Source organism: Hemiscyllium ocellatum, chromosome 9 (assembly GCF_020745735.1).
Source record: "Hemiscyllium ocellatum isolate sHemOce1 chromosome 9, sHemOce1.pat.X.cur, whole genome shotgun sequence".
Lineage (NCBI taxonomy): Eukaryota > Metazoa > Chordata > Chondrichthyes > Orectolobiformes > Hemiscylliidae > Hemiscyllium > Hemiscyllium ocellatum.
Window position 1 is genome coordinate 116,333,247 of NC_083409.1, and position 20,863 is coordinate 116,354,109.

At 42.6% G+C, this 20,863-nt stretch overlaps 1 protein-coding gene across 1 annotated transcript in view; it reads left to right on the forward strand.

Moving 5' to 3' along the window:
* Positions 1-20,863, forward strand: part of LOC132818881 (cilia- and flagella-associated protein 45-like) — a 120,493-nt gene continuing 99,630 nt past the window's right edge. The window contains exons 1-2 of the mRNA XM_060830035.1: positions 1-50; positions 1,483-1,614. Coding sequence (XP_060686018.1) covers positions 48-50; positions 1,483-1,614 — 135 coding nt within the window. The 5' untranslated portion in view covers positions 1-47. The remainder of the gene's footprint in view (positions 51-1,482; positions 1,615-20,863) is intronic.

Consider the following 20,863-nt stretch of genomic DNA (forward strand, 5'->3'; position numbering starts at 1 on the left):
TTGCCATAGTAACCGGCAAATCAACAAGAAGGATAAAGAGCGAGAAGATGGTGGGAAAGCTTATCCTTATCGTGAAGGGCTTTGGGCGCGGAATGGGCAGACCGCTATCTTCCTCAGGATCACGGATCCAGGCTGGCAGCGGGAATGAGAGGCCTGTTGTCATGGTGTCGGGTGGTGGCGGCCCTGCAGTCCCTGTACCTCAGGGGATGGACATTCCCATTCCTTTGGTCTGAGCGATGTAGGGGCAGAGAGGCAGCAACTTAGGCGAGAATCTCTGGAGTAGAGAAGAATGAAAGGCATCAAAATGGGTTTGTGAAAGGGTGCTGACTGGTCGGCACTGAGAATTTGTTTCCCTATGCCAGGAGAATCTGGAACATGGGACACAGTCTCAGGATGATCCCTTCACTCAGAGGATTGTGAACTCCCTATCTCAGAGTGCTGCGGTCAAATGGTGCAGCGGACTGAAATGACCAAATAATGTACTCCACCTCATGTCAAGAAATATGTTCTTGAATGGTTCCCACACAATGTATAGTTGTGCTACACATATAAATAAAGCATGCATTTCAGACTATGAAAGTCTCAAATGTTTTCATTTGCAGCCAGGCTAGAAATAAGGCCCATTAGTATTAAGACGGTCACTCAAAATCCAAGAGGGAGTTCACAAATTTTATTTTTGTTATGACTCATTCAATTTGATTTCCTTACTTGACGAAAGATGTAGTTGCAAAGAGGGACTACAGAGAAGGTTCACTAGATTGATTCCAGAGATGAGAGGTTTGTCTTATGAAGAGAGATTGAGCAGTTTTGGGCTATACTTGCGAGAGTTTAGAAGAATGAGAGGAGAGCTAATTGAACTATACAGGATGTGAAACAGAATTGACTAAGTAGATTTAGAGAAGATGCTTCCTCAGGTGAGACAATTTAATAATCAGATTTGGAATAGAGGTGAGGGTTGTGATTCTGTAGAATTCGCTACCTCAGAAAGCAATGGATACTGGGACTTGAGTAAATTTAGGAGGAGATATATATTTTATTAGTGATGAGCTGAAGGATTATAGAGTGCAAGTAAGAAAGAAAAGTTGAGGCTGAGATGAGCTCAGCCATGATTTTATCAAATGATGGAGGAGGTTCGAAGGGCTGAATCGCTGCTGTTGCTTCTAGTTCTTATGTTCATGGGATGTGACTATCATTGGTAAGACCGACATTTACTGCCTATCCCTAACTACCCTTGAGGAAGGGGGAGATTGTGGAACTTGCTACCACAGGGAATAGTTGCGGTGAATACTATTAACACATTTAAGGGAAAGATGGATAAACATAAGAGAGAAAGGATTTACTGATGATGTGTGATAAAGAGGAATGGGAAGAGTGGAGCATGATGTCTGGATATCATAATTTATGTGAAGCATAATCTTTGGCATAAAACTGTATCATGTGATTGTGAGAAAGTTGCTATTGATTTCTTCTGCTGTCTTTCAGTCAGCATGTGCTCGAACTTGTGGTCCTGAGATTGAGGGCACTTCCTCAACAAGCCTCAGCCATTCACGTCGATATCGGACCAAGGCCTCAAACTCTCAGATCGATGAGACTCTATTTGGGAACCATCGTCAGGTAATTTAAGTTAAGAAGTCTAGTGTAAGTAGTACTATGACTATGCCATGCATACAGATTCAGCAAGATCATGCCCTACATTGTCCTCTTCCTGGAGGAGGTAATATCATAAAAAATAGTATAGGAATAGGTCATTCTGCTATGCCTGTTCAGTAGGACCAAGGTTGATCTGAATGTGACCTGAAATCTGCTTTCCTGACAACCTTCCAGAATCATTGATTTTATTGCAAATCAAAAATCGAACTCAGCTGTGAGCCATCTCAAATGAGAAACACCTTATTCTGAAGATATGACGCAAGTTCCAGAATACTCCCACAAGAGGATACATCCTTTCAGCATTAATTATCAAGCTTCATTAGAATCTTTAATGTTTCAGAGCTGAAAATGGGTTGCTGGTTAAAGCGCAGCAGGTCAGGCAGCATCCAAGGAACAGGAAATTCGACGTTTCGGGCACAAGACATTCATCAGGAATCCTGATGAAGGGCTTGTGCCTGAAACGTCGAATTTCCTGTTCCTTGGATGCTGCCTGACCTGCTGCGCTTTAACCAGCAACACATTTTCAGCTCTGATCTCCAGCATCTGCAGACCTCACTTTTTACTCTTTAATGTCTCAATAAGGTAATTTCTCATTCTTCTGAACATGACCCAGTAATGGGCCCGAGATGCTTAAGGTTTCCTCATTAAACAATGCTTTCGTTGCCAAGAATCAGTCTAGAATTAAGAAGACCAAAACTGTACAGGGTACTCCAGGTACCCTGTTGTTGTTGCAGGACTTCCTACTTTTTATAGGTAAAAACAAGGACTGCAGATGCTGGAAACCAGAGCCTAGATTAGAGTGGTGCTGGAAAAGCACAGCAGGTCAGGCAGCATTCGAGGAACAGGAAAATCAACGTTGCGGGCAAAACCTTTCATCAGGAATAGAGGCAATGTGCCTGCTTCCTACTTTTATACTCAATTGCCTTGTAGTAAAGTCCAACATTCCATTTGCCTTCCTAATTACTTGCTGTACCAACATGATAAGTTTACGTTTCATGTATAGAGAGACAAATTCCTCTGTCCTACTGTCTCTCTCAATTTGCATTATATCCTACTTTTCTATTCTTGTGTCAGCTTTAGATTAGATTACTTATAGTGTGGAAACAGGCCCTTCAGCCCAACAAGTCCACACCGACCCGCCGAAGCGCAACCCACCCATACCCCTACATTTACCCCTTACCTAACACTACGGGCAAGTTAGCATGCCCAATTCACCTGACCCGCACATCTTTGGACTGTGAGAGGAAACCGGAGCACCTGGAGGAAACCCACGCAGACACGGGGAGAACGTGCAAACTCAACACAGTCAGTCGCCTGAGTCGGGAATTGAACCCGGGTCTCAGGCGCTGTGAGGCAGCAGTGCTAACCACTGTGCCACATGCCGCTCAGGTGGTACCATTATTGTCTCTTAATCACAAATTCTTGCCAGGGTATGAGCACGGTCTGGCTTTCATTGTTTGCAGGTAAAGGGACAGCTGGAAAATGGGAAGCCTTCAGAAATGAGATAATGAGAATCCAGAGAAAGTATATTCTGATTAGGGTAAAAGGAAAGGCTGATAGATATAGAGAATACTGGATGACTAAAGAACTTGAAGGTTTGGTTAAGAAAAAGAAGGATGCATATGTCGGGTACAGACAGGGTTGTTTGAGTGAATCCTTAGAAGAGTATAAAGGCAGTAGGAGTATACTTAAGAGAGAAATCCGGAGGGCAGAAAGGGGACATGAGATAACATTGGCAGATAGAATTAAGGAGAATCCAAAGGGTTTTTACAAATACATTAAGGACAAAGGGGTAACTAGGGAGAGAATAACGTCCCTCAAAAATCAACAAGGTTGCCTTTGTGTGGAGCCGCAAAAGATGGGGGAGATACTAAACGAGTACTTTGCATCAGTATTTACTGTGGAAAAGGACATGGAAGATATAGAATGCAGGGAAATAAATGGTGACATCTTGAAAAATGTCCATATTACAGTGGAGGAAGTGCTGGATGTCTTGAAATGCATAAGAGTGGATAAATCCCAGGATCTGATCAGGTGTACCCTGGAAGCTAAAGAAGTAATTGCTGGGCCTCTTCCTGAGATATTTGTATCATCGATAGTCACAGGTGAGGTGATGAAAAACTGGAGGTTGTCTAACGTGGTGCCACTGTTTTTAAAAAAAAGGTGGCAAGGACAAGCCAGAGATCTATAGACAGTGAGCCTGATGTCGGTGGTGGGCAAGTTGTTGGAGGGAATCCTGAGGGACAGAATGTACATGTATTTGGAATGGCAAGGACTGATTAGGAATAGTCACCATGGCTTTGTGAGTGGGAAATCATGTCTCACAAACTTGATTAGTTTTTTGAAGAAGTTACAACAGGGATTAATGAGGGCAGAGTGGTAGATGTGGTCTATATGGACTTCAGTAAGGTGACCGACAAGGTTCCCCATGGGAAACTGGTTAGCAAAGTTAGATCTCATGGAATACAGGGACAACTAGCTATTTGGATACAGAACTGGCTCAAAGATAGAAGACAGGGTGGTGATGGAGGATTGCTTTTCAGACTGGAGGCCTGTGACCAATGGAGTGCCACAAGGATTGGTGCTGGGTCCTGTACGTTTCATCATTTGTACAAATGATTTGGATATGAGCATAAGAGGTATAATTAGCAAGTTTGCAGATAACACCAAACTTGGAGGTGGAGTGGACAGATTACAACGGGATCTTGACCAGATGGGCCAATGGGCTGAGAAGTGGCAAATGGAGTTTAATTAAGATAAATGTGAGGGGCTGCATTTTCGGAAAGCAAATCTTAGCAGGACTTATACACTTAATATAAGGCCCTAGGGAGTGTTGCTGAACAAAGAGACCTTGGAGTGCAGGTTCATAGCTCCTTGAAAATGAAGTCGCAGGTAAATAGGATAGTGAAAAAGATGTTTGGTATGCTTTCCTGTGATGGTCAGAGTATTGAGTACTGGAGTTGGGAAGTCATGTTGCAGCTGTACAGGACATTGGTTAGGCCACTGTTGGAATATTGCATGCAATTCTGGTCAACTTCCTATCGGAAAGATGTTGTGAAACTTGAAAGGGTTCAGAAAAGATTTACAAGGATGTTGCCAGGGTTGGAGGATTTGAGCTACAGGGAGAGGTTGAATAGGCTGGGGCTGTTTTCCCTGGAACGTTGGAGGCTGAGGGTGACCTTACATAGGTTTATAAAATCAAGAGGGGCATGGATAGGATAAATAGACAACATCTTTTCACTGGGGTGGGGGAGTCCAGAACTAGAGGGCATAGGTTTAGTGTGAGAGGGCAAAGATATAAAAGCGACCTAAGGGGCAACATTTTCATGCAAAGGGTGGACATGTATGGAATAAGCTGCCAGAGGAAGTGGTGGAGGCTAGTACAATTGCAACATTTAAAAGGCATCTGGATGGGTATATGAATAGGAAAGGTTTGGAGGGATATGGGCCAAGTGCTGGCAAGTGGGACTAGATTGGGTTGGTATACCTGGTCGGCATGGATAAATTGGATGGAAGGGTCTATTTCTGTGCTGTACCTCTCTATGACTCTATGACAATGGGAGTACGGCAGTGTTGAAGGCGCTGTCTTTCAGATGCAGTGTTAAATCGAATCTACACTTGCTTTTGTAGGTGGTTGTAAAAGATTCCGTGGCACTAATTAGAAGAAGAGCCGGGGAGATATTCCTGGTTTCCTTTCTAATATTGATCCCTCAATCACGATCACAAAAAAAAGTATACAGCGGTCATGAAAAGCATGATATTGAGACTTTTTTTTCCTTTCAACCAAAACAGACATCCTCCCATTTCTCCACATGACACTCCATTTGCTAAAATTGAGTTCTCAGTTAATTGATCAACATTGCTGATTCTTCATATTTTACCACTAATTTGCCTTCCTATCTTTGTACAGTTAATAAGTTTGGATACACTGCATTTGGCACTTCATCCAAGTCAAAAATATAGATTGTTAATAACAAAGAATGGTACAGCAGAGGAACAGGCTGTTCAGCTCACCAAGCATGCACTGAAACATGATACCTTTCTAAACGAAAATCTTTTTGTCTCTACATGGTCTGTATCTCTCTGATCCTTGCCTGTTCATGTATCTGTCTGGATTATCTTAAATGTTCGCAAGTTTTGAGATGATTTGAGTTCAGATTGAGGTTCTGGATGTAGGTTTGCTCGGTGAGCTGGAAGGTTCATCTTCAGACGTTTTGTCACTACTAGGTAACATCTTCAGTGAGACATGCACAAGAATTCCTAGAAACATAGCATTCCAACTGGAACTTTATCAATAAACACTTTGACTTGAACCCCATTTACCACCCCTGAGAAAAAGAACAGGAAATTACATCACCATATGGAATGACATAATCACAGGAAATGACATCACCAATCCAAGAAAACCCAAACATATGAATAGAAAGCAGGAAACACCTGCGATGCTTCGTCCAGAGGCTCACTGAAGATATTACCTAATATGGTGATGCAACGTCTGAAAATGAACCTTCCAGCTCAGCAAGCAAACCAAAAGCAAGTGTGGATTCGGTTTTACACTGCATCTGAAAGACAACATCTTAAATGTTGCTATTGTATCTGCTTCTACTACCTCCTCTGGAAGTGTATTCCAGGCACCTACCACCACTGTGCAAAAGAAAAATGCCTCTCATATCTCTTTTAAACTTTCCCCTTTTGTCTTGAACCTGTGTCCCTGAGTAATTAAAAAGACTCTGACTATCCATTCTATCCATGATTGTCAATTTTGTAAACCTCTAACTGTTTGTCCCGTGGCTTTCGATGTTCAATTACAAATCAACCAAGCTTGTCCAGTCTCTGCCCATAGCTAATGCTCTCCAAACCAGGCAAAACCTTGGTAAACCTTTATTTTATTCTCTCTAAGCCCTCCATAACCTTCTGCTGGCATTGTGACCAAAATTGGACACAATATTCCAAATATGGCCAAATGAAAGTTCTATATAGCTGCAACATGCCAATTTTTATACTCCATGCTCTGACTGATGAAGGCAAGCATACCATACACACTCTTGACTATCTTATCCATTTGTGTTGCCGCTTTCAGGGGACTGTGGACCTGTACAGCTAGATCCTCCTATATATTAAAGCTCCTAAGGTTCTGCCATATACTGCACACTTCCCTCCTGCATTAGACCTCCCAACATGCATGATCTCTCATTTGTCCAGATTAAATTCCATCTGCCATTTCTCTGCCTACCTGTATCCTGCTGTATCCTCTAGCAATCTTCCTCACTATCCACAGCTCCACCAATCATTGTGTTGCCCACATTTATTAATCAGACCACCTACATTTTCTTCCAAATCATTTATAGATATTACAAACATTAGCCCAGCACAGATCCCTGCAGAATACCATTAGTCACAGATCTGGGTAGTTGCTTTATCCGAAACACTACTAAGGAGGTGTCTCCCACCCGTTCTCCTCCTCTAACCAAAAAAAAAATTCTGTGTCCAAATTGGTAAGGTGATTGGTCTCTTTTTTTTTAGTTTTTCAGTAGTCTCATTGGGAATTTAGAATCATAGGAATGGAGGTTAGGGCAGTTGAATGTTCCTCCTGCAGAATGTAGGAGGTAAGGGTCACCAGTAGTACCCCTGCTGACTGCATCTGTGGGAAGTGCACCCAACCCCAGCTCCTTGAAAATCACATTAGGGAACTGGAGCTGGGTTAGATGAACTTTGGATCATTCGGGAGGTGGAGGGGGTTACTGAGAGGAGTTACAGGGAATTAGTCACACCTCCAGTAAAAGAAGAAAATGGATGGGTTACCGTCAGGAGATGGAAAAGGAACTGGCAGACAGTGCAGGGATCCCCTGTGGCTGTTTCCCCTCAACAACAAGTATACCGTTTTGGATTTGTTGGGAGGGGGAATGACTTACCTGAGGTAAGCAATGGGCACAGGTCTCTGGCACAGAGTCTGTCCCTGTTGCTCAGAAGGGAAGGAGAAGAGGAGAAGAGCATTAGTCATGGGGACTGCATGGTTAGGGGGACAGATAGGAGGTTCTGTGGGAACGAGAAAGACACACGGTAGGTGTGTTGCCTCCCAGGTGCCAGGGTTCATGATGTCTCTGATTGTGTTTTTTGGATCTTTAAGGAGGAGGGGGAGCAGCCCCAACTCGTGGTACACATGGGCACCAATGACATAGGTAGGAAGAGAGCTGGGGATTTAAAGCAGAAATTCAGAGAGCTAGGGTGGAAGCTGAGAGTTAGAACAAACAGAGTTGTTATCTCTGGTTTGTTGCTCTTTTCATTTCCTAGTGAAGCAAGGAATAGGGAGCGAGACGCGTTGAACAAGTGGCTACAGGGATGGTGCAGGAGAGAGGGTTTTGGATTCCTGGATAATTGGGGTTGTTTCTAGGGTAGGTGGGACCTCTCCAAACAGGATGGCCTTAACCTGAACCAGAAAGGTACCAATATCGCGGGGAGGGGCGGGGGAGTTTGCTAATGCTCTTCGGGTGGCTTTAAACTAATTCAGCAGCAGCAGGGGGATGGGAAATTAAAATGTAGTTCGAGTATATAGGAGGTTGAGAGTAGTGAGGTCAGAACTAAGATTTCAAGATTGCAAGAAGGCACCGGCAGTGCAAGAATTGGTTTGAAGAGTGTCTACTTCCACGTCAGGAGAATTTGGAATAAGGTGGGTGAACTTGCAGCATGGGTTGGTACCTGGGATTTTGATGTTGTGGCCATTTCAGAGACATGGGTACAACAGGGACAGAGATTGTTATTGCAGGTTCTGGGATTTAGGTATTTCAGTAAGAATAGAGAAAATGGTAAAAGAGAGGGTGGTGTGGTGCTGTTAGTCATAGGCAGTATTACAGTTGCAGAAAGGACGTTTAAGGACTCCTCCACTGAGGTAGTATGGGCTGAGATTAGAAACCGGAAAGGAGAGGTTACCCTGTTGGGAGTTTCAATTGATCTCTAAATAGTTCCAGAGATGCAGAGGGTAGGATATCAAAATGTTCCTCGACAGAAGCGAGAGTAACCGAGTAGTTGTTATGGGAGCCTTCAACGTTCCAAATATTGACTAGGAAAACTATAGTTCAAGTACTTTAAATGGGTCCGTTTTTATCCATTGTGTGCAGGAAGGTTTCCTGACGCAGTATGTAGACAGGCCAACAAGGTGCAAGGACACATTAGGTTTTCGACTGGGTAATGAACCTGGCCAGGTGTTAGATTTGAAAGTAGGTGAGCACTTTGGTGATAGTGACTACAATTCAGTTATGTTTACCTTTGTGATGGAAAGGGATAGGCATGTACCACAGGGCAAGAGTTATAGCTGGGGGAAAGGCAATTACGATACAATTAGGCAAGATTTAGGATGCATAGAGTGGGGCAGGATACTGCAGGGGGTGGGCACATTTGAAATATGGAGCTTATTCAAGGGTGAGCTACTGTGGGTCCTTGATAAGTACGTCAGGCAGAGAAGAAGTGTCGAGCGTGGGAACCATGGTTTACTAAGGAAGTTGAATCTGTCTTCAAGAGGAAGAAGAAGGCTTATGTTAAGATGAGATGTGATGGCTCACTTAAAGCGCTCGAGAGTTACAAGTTAACCAGGAAAGACCTAAGGATAGAGCTAAGAAGAGCCAAGAGGGGACATGAGAAGTCATTGGCAGATAGGATCAAGGAAAACCCTAAGGCTTTCTATAGCTCAATCAGGAATAAAAGAATGACTAGAGTAAGTTTAGGGCCAATCAAGCATAGTAGTGGAAAGCTGTGCAAGGAGTCAGATGAGATGGGGGAAGCGCTAAATGAATACTTTTCGTCAGTATTCACACTAGAAAAAGACAATGTGGTCGAGGAGAATACTGAGATACAGGCTACCAGACTCGATGGGATTAAAGTGCATAAGGAGGAAATGTTAGCTATTCTGGAAAGCATAAAAATAGATAAGTCCCCTGAGCGGGATGGGATTTATCCTAGGATTCTCCAGGAAGCCAAGGAGGAGATTGCCGAGCCTTTGGCTTCGATCTTTATGTCATCATTGTCCAAAGGAATAGTGCCAGAAGACTGGAGCATAGCAAATATTGTTCCCTTGCTCAAGAAGGGGAGTAGAGACAACCCTGGAAGTTATAGACCAGTGAGACTTAGCGGGTTTTCAGAAGATTTGTAGGTAGCGTTGAGGTTCTGGATATAGGTTTGCTCGCTGAGCTGGAAGATTCATTTTCAGACGTTTCATCACCCTACTAGGTAACATCTTCAGTGGGCCTCCAGGCGAAGCATTGCTGATGATTCCTGCTTTCTATTTATATGTTTGGGTTTCTTTGGGTTGGTGATATCATTTCCTGTGATTATGTCATTTCCTATTCTTTTTCTCAGTGGGTGGTAGATGGAGTCTAACTCAATGTGTTTGTTGGAATGCCATGCTTGTAGGAATTCTCATGCATCTCTCTGTTTGGCTTGTCCTAGGATTGATGTGTGGTTCCAGTCAAAGTGGTGTCCTTTCTTATCTGTATGTAATGATACAAGTGAGAGAGAGTCATGGCATTTTGTGGCTAGTTGATGTTCACATATCCTGGTGGCTAGTTTTCTGTGTGTATGTCCAATGTAGTGTTTGTTACAGTTCTTGCACGGTATTTTGTAAATGATACTAGTTTTGCTTGTTGTCTATATTGGGTCTTTCAAGTTCATTAGCAGCTGTTTTAGTGCATTGGTAGGTTTGTGGACTACCATGATGCCAAGGGTTCTGAGTTGTCTGGCAGTCATTTCCGAGATAGCTTTGATGTAGGGGAGAGTGGCTAGGGTTTCTGGATGTGTTTTGTCTGCTTGTTTGGGTTTGTTGCTGAGAAACCCAGCGACACATTAAAACAACAGCTAATGAACTTGAAAGACCCTGTACAGACAAGACTTTCCTGAAGAAGGGCTTATGCCCAAAACATCGAATCTCCTGTTCCTTGGATGCTGCCTGACCTTCCACGCTTTTCCAGCAACACATTTTTCAGCAGGCAAGACTAATGTCATTTACAAAGTACCGTGCAAGAACTGTAACAAACACTACATTGGACATACAGACTAGCCACCAGGATACATGAACATCAACTAGCCACAAAATGCCATGACTCTCTCTCACTTGTATCATTACATACAGATAAGTGTATTAACTTTTATTGGTAGAGGGGTTGAGTTTTGGAGCCATGAGATTATGCTGCAGCTGTACAAAACGCTGATGCAGCCATATTTGGAATATTGCATACAGTTCTGGTCACTGCATTATAGGAAAGATGTAGAAGCTTTGGAAAGTGTTTAGAGGAGATTTACTAGGATGTTGCCTAGTATGGAGGGAAGATCTTACAAGGAAAGGCTGAGGGACTTGAGGCTGTTTTCGTTAGAGAGAAGATTGAGAGGCAACTTAATTGAGACAAATAAGATCATTAGAGGGTTAGATAGGTTGGACAAGTGAGAGCCTTTTTCCTTGGATAGCAAAGGCTAGCACAAGTGGGCATAGCTTTAAATTGAGAGGTGGTAGATGTAGGTCAGATGTCAGAGGTAGTTTCTTTACTCAGAGAGTGGTAGTGGCGTGGAACACACTTCCTGCAATAGTACTAGACTCGCCAACTTTAAGGGCATTTAAATGGTCATTGAATAGGCACATAGACGAGAATGGAATAGAGTAGGTTAGATGGGCTTCAGATTGGTTCCACAGGTTGGCATAACATTCATGGCCGAAGGGTCTGTACTGAGCTGTAATGTTCTACGTTCTAAGGGCTAGCTCCAGTGGGAAGAACACACTTCCACTTTACTGTCTGTCTTCAATGATTGAGCCAGTTTTGGATTCATCTTGAATTCCTGATGAAGGGCTTATGCCCGAAACGTTGAATTTCCTGTTCCTTGAATGCTGCCTGACCTGCTGTGCTTTTCCAGCAACACATTTTCAGCTTGGATTCATCTTACCAGCTTACCACATATCCCATGTGACTTCACCTTTTATATCAGCCCGCCATGAGGGACCTTGTTAAAAGCCTTGTAAACAATATCTACCACCCTGCCCTCATCAATCATCTCTATTATTTTGAGGCATAGAATCATACAGTCATATAGGAAGGAAACAGACTCTTCAGTCCAATGTGCCCACACAAACCAGGCATCCTGATCTGACCTAGTTCCATTTGCCAGCATTTGGCCCATATCCCTCTAAACCCTTCATATTCATATTCCCATCAAGGTTTCTTTTAAATGTAGCTATTGTACCAGCCTCCACCACTTCCTCTGACAGCTCGTACCAGATACACCTCAACCTCTCCATGAAAAGTTACCCCAGGTCCTTTTTAAAATCTATCCTCTCTCTTCTTAAACCTATGTCCTCTAGTTTTGGATTCCCCCTCCTCCCCTGTCCCCCACCCTCGTAAAAAGACCTCCTCCTATCCATGCCCCTTATGATTTTATGAACTTCTATAATGTCACCCCTCAGCCTCCGATGCTCCTGGAAAAAGATGCCCCACCTATTCAGCTTTCATATAACTTAAACCCTGCAGTCCTGGCAACATCCTTGTAAATCTTTCCTGCACCCTGTCAAGTTTAACAACATCCTTTCTATAGGAAGGCTACCAGAATTGTATGCAGAACTCCAAAATTGGCCTCACCAATACAGTGCAACATGACATCCCAACTCTATACTTAAGGTTATGATCAGTGAAGGCAAGCGTACAAAACATTGCCTTCACCACCTTTTCTGTCTGGAACTCAACTTTTGAGAATCCCGCACACCTAGATCTGTTTGTTCGGCAACAATCCCTAGAGCCATACCATTTAATGTCTGAGTCCTGCCCTTTGTTTGTCTTACCAAAATGCAACACCTCATATTTATCTAAATTAAACTGTATCTGCCATTCTTCGGCCCATTGGCCTGTCTGATCAGTCCCATTATACTCTGAGATAGTCTTCGTTACTATCCTCTACACCACCTATTTTGGTGTCATCAGCAAATCTATTAACCATCACTTCCTAAATTCACATCCAAATCATTTGTACAAGTGACTAAAAGCACTGATCCTTGTAGTAGAATGATCACAGGCATCCAGTCCATAAAATATCCCTCTATCACCATCCTCATGTCTCCTACCTTCAAACCAATTTTGTATCCAATTGGTTAGCACCTCCTGGATCCCCTGTGATCTAACCTTACTAACCAGTCTACCATACAGAATCTTGTTAAACACTTTATTGCAGTCCATATAGACAACATCTACCACTCCTCAAAAACTCAATCAAGTTTATGGGACATAACCTCCCCCTCACAAGCACGTGCTGTCTGTCACTAATAAGTATGTATTTTCCACTTGCGAGTAGATCTTGTCCCGAAGAATTTTCTCCAATAATTTCCCTACTACTGATGTAAGACTCCGAGCCATTAATTTCTTAGAATATCCCTGTTGCCCTTCTTAAAAAAAGGAACAACATTAGCTCTTCTCTTATCCTCTGGAACCTCACCAGTGATTAAAGAGTTACAAGGCCCCAGCAATTTTTTCCTTACTTTCCTCAGTACTCTGGGATATATCCCAATCAGGTGCAGGGAACTTGTTTACCTTAATAATTTTCAAAACACCTAACAGGAAGGATATTGTTAAGCTAGAGAGGATTTAGAAGAGGTTTACAAGGATATTGCCAGGTGTGGATGATTTGAGTTATAAAGAACGACTTGTTAGACTGGGACTTCTTTCACTGGAGTGTTAGAGTTTGAGAGATGATCTTAGAGAGATTTATAGAATCGTGAGGGGTATAAATAGAGTTAATTGTAGGCGTCTTTTCCCCAGGAAGTGGGATTTCAAGACTAAGGGGCATACTTTTAAGGTGGGAGGAGAAAGCTTTAAAGGAGACATTTGGGGCATTTTTTTAACACAGAGGGTGGCTCACATTTGGAATGAACTTCCTGAGGAAGTGGTGGATGCAGGCACAGTTATAACCTTTAAAAGACATGTAGATGCATACATGAATAGGAAAGATTTCAAGGACTAGGGGCCAGGACCAGACAAGTGGGACTAGTTTAGTTTGTGATTATGTTTAACACTGACCGATTGGACTGAAAGGTCTGCTTCTTGCTGTTTGACTCTGTGCCCTCCTCCTTTCTTATTTTGATATGCCTTAGAATATCAACATACCCCTCCCCACATTCACTATCCATCATGTCCTTCTCATTAATGAATACCAATGCAAAGTATTTATTAAGGACCTCACCTACTTCCTCTGGTTCCACACATAAATTACCTTCTGTGTCCTTGAGTCGACACACCCTTTTCCTAGCTACCTTCTTGCTCCTTCTATACATATGAAACGCCTTGGGATTTGCCAAGGACATTTTATGACCCCTTTTAGCCCTTCTAACTCCTTGCTTAAGTTTTTTCCTGCTTTCTTTACAGGGCTCTCTGTCTTCAGTTTCTTAAACTGCATGAATGTCTCTCTTTTTTTATTTTTGGCTTAGCTCTCATTTTCTCTTGTTATCCAAGGTTCCCAAATCTTGCCATCGTTATCCTTTATTTTTATAGGAACATGCTGGTCCTGTCTAGCCCTTTAAAAGATTTTCACATACTAGACATGGGTTTACCATCAATCAGCTGCCTCAGTCTATATTCCCCAGTTCCTGCCTAACATGTCGGAGTTAACCTTCCCACAAGTTCACCTGAGGACTACTCATATCCTTATACATAAGTAAATAGTTAAGGCTCCAGAGGTGTTCTCTATAGCTCCATTTATTGCAGTTTACCAATCTGAAAATGATCAGTTAATCCAAGATTCTATTTCTTAGTAGTTAGCTGATCCTGTATCCATGCTGAAACAAAAGCACAAATTGCTGGAGAAACTCAGCAGGTCTGGCAACATCTGTGGGAAGAAAGCTGAGTTAACATTTCGAGTCCAATGACTTTTCACCAGAACTGATCAACATCGGTGCTGATAAAGATATATACCTGAATACCATGAGCTCTTATCTTGTGAGATAACCTTTCATATGACATCTTATTGAAATGCCTCTGGAAGTCTAAATAATCTACATCTACTGGTTTTTCATTATAAGACCATGAGACATAAGAGAAAAGTAGGCGATTCAGCCCATCAAGTCTATAAAGGATCCTCTAGGGAAGTGATTATAGCAAGCTAGAATTTCAAATTCAGTGGGAAAGCAAGACACTGGACTCCTAGTTCGAGCATTCTAGTTTAAAACAAAGGCAATTATTTAAGTATAAGGACAGAATCTGGCCCTGGTGGACTGGAGGGAGGACTAAAAGGTAAGTGATGAGGAGCAGCATATGCTTAAGGAGGCACTCAATTGCTCCTAAGTAAAATAAATTCCAGAAAGGAAGAGAGGTTTGTAAAAATGGGAGAAACATCCATTGCTGAGGAAGGAAGTTATGGGTAATATATGGATAAAGACCACGGCATACCATTTTCAAGTGCAGTTGACAGGCCTGAAGATTGGGAAACTTCTAAAGATCATCAATGGGATACTTAAAAAAAAGTCATTGTAGGAGCAAATGTGAATAATGAAAGAAACCTACCACAAAAATATAAAAATAGATGGAGAGTTTCTTTAAGGAAATAAAAGAGAAAAGAGGTAGCTAAACTGAATATTGGCCCCATGCAGTATGAGATTTGTGAGTTAATACTTGGGAACACAGAAAAGTTAGTGCTATTGAATAAATATTTTGCTTTCATTTTCACAGTGGAGAACATTAGTACCATCCCAATAGCAACAGTTAATGCAGAGGTCATAGAAAAGAAGGAACCTAAACCAATTATTGTCAATAGGGAAAACGTACTAAGCAAACTGTTGGGATAGAAGGCAGAGAAGCCCCCATGGCCTGATAACTGAATGGATACATTAATCATAATATTTCAAAATTCTCTGGATACTGGAAAGATTTCAGGATTGGAAAACACCCTTATTCAAAAAGAGAGTGCAGAGGGTAGGAATCTACAGAGCAGTTTGTTTAACATGTATCATTAGGAAATTATTTGAATCCATTAATAACAGAGCAGTAAAAGGACATTGAGAAAGTCCAAATACAATCCATCGGAGTCAACATGGTTTTATAAAAATTAAATCATGTTTGACCAATTTGCTCCAGTTCTTTGAAGATGTTATGGGGGATCTTGTAGATATACTATATTTGATTGCCAGAAGGCAATTGTTAAGTTAAGATCACATAGAGTTTGGGGTAGTTTATGAGCTTGGATAGAGGATTAGCTGAAATTTGGGACAGATGCATCTTTTTCTGGTTGTCAAGTTATAACTATTGGTGTGCCACTAGTTCAATCCATGGGCCACAACTACCTATAATCTACATTAGTTATTTGAAGGCGGAGTAGAAAGTACTATAGCCAAATTTGCAGATGACACTAAGATAAGTAAGAAAGTAAGCTGCAATGAAGAAATAAGAAATTTTCAAATGAATATAGTTAGATGAACAGAGCTTGTAAGAAGGCCTATGGTGTATTAGCGTTCATCAGCAGAGGGATTGAATTCAAGAGTCATGAGGTGATGTTACAGCTGTACAGGACCTTGGTAAGGCCACATTTGGAATACTGTGTGCAGTTCTGGTCGCCTCATTTTAGGAAAGATGTGGAAGCTTTGGAGAGGGTGCAGAGGAGATTTACCAGGATGTTGCCTGGAATGGAGAATAGATCGTACGAGGATAGGTTGAGAGTGCTAGGTCTTTTCTCATTAGAACGGCGATGGATGAGGAATGACTTGATAAAGGTTTATAAGATGATCAGGGGAATAGATAGAGTAGACAGTCAGAGACTTTTTCCCTGGGTACACAGAGTGTTACAAGGGGACATAAATTTAAGGTGAAGGGTGGAAGGTATGGGGGAATGTCAGGGGTAGGTTCTTTACCCAGAGAGTGGTGGGGGCATGGAATGTGCTGCCTGTGGGAGTGGCAGAGTCAGAATCATTGGTGACCTTTAAGCGGCAATTGGTTAGGTACATGGATAGGTGCTTAAGCTAGGACAAATGTTCAGCACATCGTGGGCCGAAGGGCCTGTTCTGTGCTGTATTGTTCTATGTTCTAGGTGAAGAGGCCAAAATTTGGCAGATGAATTTTAATGTGGGTATGTGTAAGGTTATTTATGTTGGCCAGAGGAATAGAGAGGGAACTTATTATCTAAATGGAGAGACAATTTAGAGAGTTTTGATGCAGATAAATCTGATTTTCCTCACGAGTCTCAGAAATTACAATGGGTAATAAGGAAGGCAAATAGAATTTTGCTTCTTTTGCGAAAGGAATATAGTATAAAAGCAGGGAATTTTTGTTGCAACTGTACAAGGCATTAATGAGACTATACAAGCGATATTGTATACAGCTTTCTTCCTCTTGAGGAAGACTGTAAATGCATCAGAGGCTGTTCAGGGGCGGTCACTTGATTAATCCCAGAAATGAGGGGTTTGTCTAATGATTAGAGTTTGAACAGTTTACGACTGCATTTTTTGGAGTTTGGAAGAATGAGAGGTGATCTAATTGAGGTAACTAAGATGCTAAAGGCGATTGACAAAGTAGCCGTAGGAAGATTGTTGTCGAAGAGTGTGGCACTGGAAAAGCACAGCCGGTCAGACAGCATCTGAGGAGCAGGAGAATCGATGTTTCGAGTACAAGCCCTTCAATGCTCGAAACGTCAATTCTCCTTATCCTCGGATGCTGCCTGACCAGCTCTGCTTTTAAATTAGTATGGCAGGGGGGTGGGAACCTGAGCTGTATACTGGAGGTGAGAGTTGATGCAGATGAGGCAATAGCAGGAGGTAGACCAGCTAATGGGAAGGATTTTCTTGGGAAGGAACAAGGGATGAGTTAAAGTGTGTTTGCTTTAACGCAAGGAGTATGAGGAATAAAAGTGATGAACTTAGCACCAGGTACTGATCCATGCTCTATGATGTTGTGACCATAACAGAGACATGGGTTTCTCAGGGGCAGGAATGGTTGCTGGATGTTCCAGGGTTAAGAGCATTTAAAAAAAATTGGGGGCGGGGGGAAGAGGAGGGGGTGTAGCACTACTAATCAGAGAGCATATCACAGCTACAGAAGCTTCCATTGTCGAGGAAGATCTGCCTACCGAGTCAGTATATGTGGAAATTAGGAACAGCAAGACAGCAGTCACCTCTTTAGGGGTTTATTACAGGCCCCCCAATAGCAGCAGGGAGATTGAAGAAAGCATAGGTCAGCAGATTTTGGAAAAGTGTGGACATAGTAGGGTTGTTGTAATGGGTGACTTTAACTTTCCCAGTATTGATTGGAACCTTCTTCGAGCAGAAGATTTGAATGGAGCTGTTTTTGTAAGGTGTGTTCAGGAGGGTTTTCTAACTCGGTATGTTGACAGGCCGATGAGGGGAGCACCATTCTAGACTTGGTGCTCGGAAACGAGCCGGGGCAGGTATCAGATCTTGTGGTGGGAGAGCATTTTGGTGATAGTGACCACAACTGCCTCACATTCTACATAGCTATGGAGAAGGAGAGGATTATGCAAAACGGGAGGATATTTAATTGGGGAAGAGGAAACTATGATGCAATTAGACATGAGTTAGGAAGCATGGATTGGGAGCAATTGTTCCATGGTAAAGGCACTATTGACATGTGGAGACTGTTTAAGGAACAGTTGTTGCAGGTGATGAATAAATATGTCCCTCTGAGATAGGCAAGAAGTGGTAAGATAAAGGAACCTTGGATGATGAGAGCAGTGGAACTTCTCGTCAAAAGGAAGAAGGTAGCTTACATAAGGTGGAGAAAGCTAGGGTCAAGCTCAGCTCTAGACGATTACAGGCAGGTGAGGAAGGAGCTCAAAAATGGTCTGAGGAGAGCCAGGAGGGGGCACGAGAAAGGCTTGGCAGAACGGATTAGGGAGAACACAAAGGCATTTTACACTTATGTGAGGAATAAGAGAATGGTCAAAGAAAGAGTAGGGCTGATCAAGGATAGCATAGGGAACTTATGTGTGGAGTCTGAGGAGGTAGGGGAAGTCCTAAATGAGTTTTTTGCTTCTGTCTTTACAGAAGAAACAATCTTTGTAGTGAATGAAATCTTTGGAGAGCATGTGTGCATGCTGGAATGGATAGAGATAGAGGAAGCTGGTGTGCTGAAAATTTTGTCAAACATTAAGATTGACAAGTCGCCAGGCCCAGACCAGATTTGTCCTCGGCTGCTTTGGGAAACGAGAAATGCGATTGCTTCGCCACTTGCCAAGATCTTTTCATCCTCGCTCTCCGAGTCGTACCCGAGGATTGGAGAGAGGCAAATGTAATTCCGATCTTCAAGAAAGGAAATAGGGAAATCCCTGGCAATTACAGACCAGTAAGTCTCACGTCTGTCATCTGCAAGGTGTTAGAAAGGATTCTGAGGGATAGGATTTATGACCATCTGGAAGAGCATGGCTTGATTAAGTACAGTCAACACAGCTTTGTGAGGGTCAGGTCATGCCTCACAAACCTTATCGAGTTCTTTGAGGATGTGACTAGAAACATTGATGAGGGTCGAGCTGTGGATGTGGTGTATATGGACTTCAGCAAGGTATTTGATAAGGTTCTCCACAGTAGGCTCATTCAGAAAGTCAGGAGGAAAGGGATTCAGGGGAACTTAGCTGCCTGGATACAGAACTGGCTGGCCAACAGAAGACAGTGAGTGGTAGTAGAAGGAAAATATTCTGCCTGGAAGTCTGTGGTGAGTGGTGTTCCAAGGGTTCTGTCCTTGGGCCTCTACTGTTTGTAATTTTTATTAATGACTTGGATGAGGGGACTGAAGGATGGGTCAGCAGATTTGCAGACGACACAAAGGTTGGATGTGTGGTTGACAGTGTAGAGGGCTGTTGTAGGCTGCAGCGGGACATTGACAGGATGCAGAGATGGGCTGAGAGGTGGCAGATGGAGTTCAACCTGGATAATTGCGAGGTAATGCATTTTGGAAGGTCGAATTTGAAAGCTGAGTACAGGATTAAGGATAAGATTCTTGGCAGTGTGGAGAAACAGAGGGATCTTGGTGTGCAGATACATAGATCCCTTAAAATTGCCACCCAAGTGGACAGGATTGTTAAGAAAGCATATGGTGTTTTGGCTTTCATTAACAGGGGTATTGAGTTTAAGAGTCATGAGATCTTATTGCAGCTCTATAAAACTTTGGTTAGACCACACTTGGAATACTGCGTGCAGTTCTGGTCGCCCTATTATAGGAAAGATGTGGATGCTTTGGAGAGTGTTCAGAGGAGGTTTACCAGGATGCTGCCTGGACTGGAGGGCTTATCTTATGAAGAGAGGTTGACTGAGCTCGGACTTTTTTCGTTGGAGTAAAGGAGGAGGAGAGGGGACCTAATTGAGGTATACAAGATAATGAGAGGCATAGATAGAGTCGATAGCCAGAGACTATTTCCCAGGGCAGAAATGACTAACACAAAGGGTCATAGTTTTAAGCTGGTTGGAGGAAAGTATAGAGGGGATGTCAGAGGCGGGTTCTTTACACAGAGAGTTGTGAGAGCATGGAATGCGTTGCCAGCAGCAGTTGTGGGAGCAAGGTCATTGGGGACATTTAAGACACTGCTGGACATGCATATGGTCACATAAATTTGAGGGTGCATACATGAGGATCAGTGGTCGGCACAACATTGTGGGCTGAAAGGCCTGTTCTGTGCTGTACTTTCTATGTTCTAATCTCCGTCTCTGATCTCCAGCGTACGCAGTCCTCACTTTCTCCCTGTAGAAAAGATGTTTCCTTATGTGCAACAATCTAGAATGAGATGTCACAGTTTTAGAAAAAGGGATAGCTTAATTTAAAACCGAGATGAAGAGAAATTATTTTGCCCCAAAAATCTTGAATCAATGGAATTTACAATCCAGAGTGTGGTGGATGCGGGAACATTGAGTAAATTTAAGGAGGAGATAGACAGATTTTTAATTACTATGGAGTTGAAGTGTTATGGATAGTAGCCAGGAAAATTGGGAGTTGAAACCAAGATAACATTGGACATGATCATATCAAAATGTCAGAACATGCTCGAGGGGCTGAATTGCCTACCCCTGCTCATAGTTGTTATGTTTTGGGACAGAACAAACAAGGCAAGGGAACATGTGATGAATGGCAGGACCCTGGAAGCACCGAGGATCAGAGGAACCTTGATGTGCATGTGTACCAGTCCCTTTAGCAACACAGGCAGATAAAGTGGTTCAGAAGGCAAATTGGATATTTGCCTTTTTTTTGGCTGAGGCATAAAGTTTAAG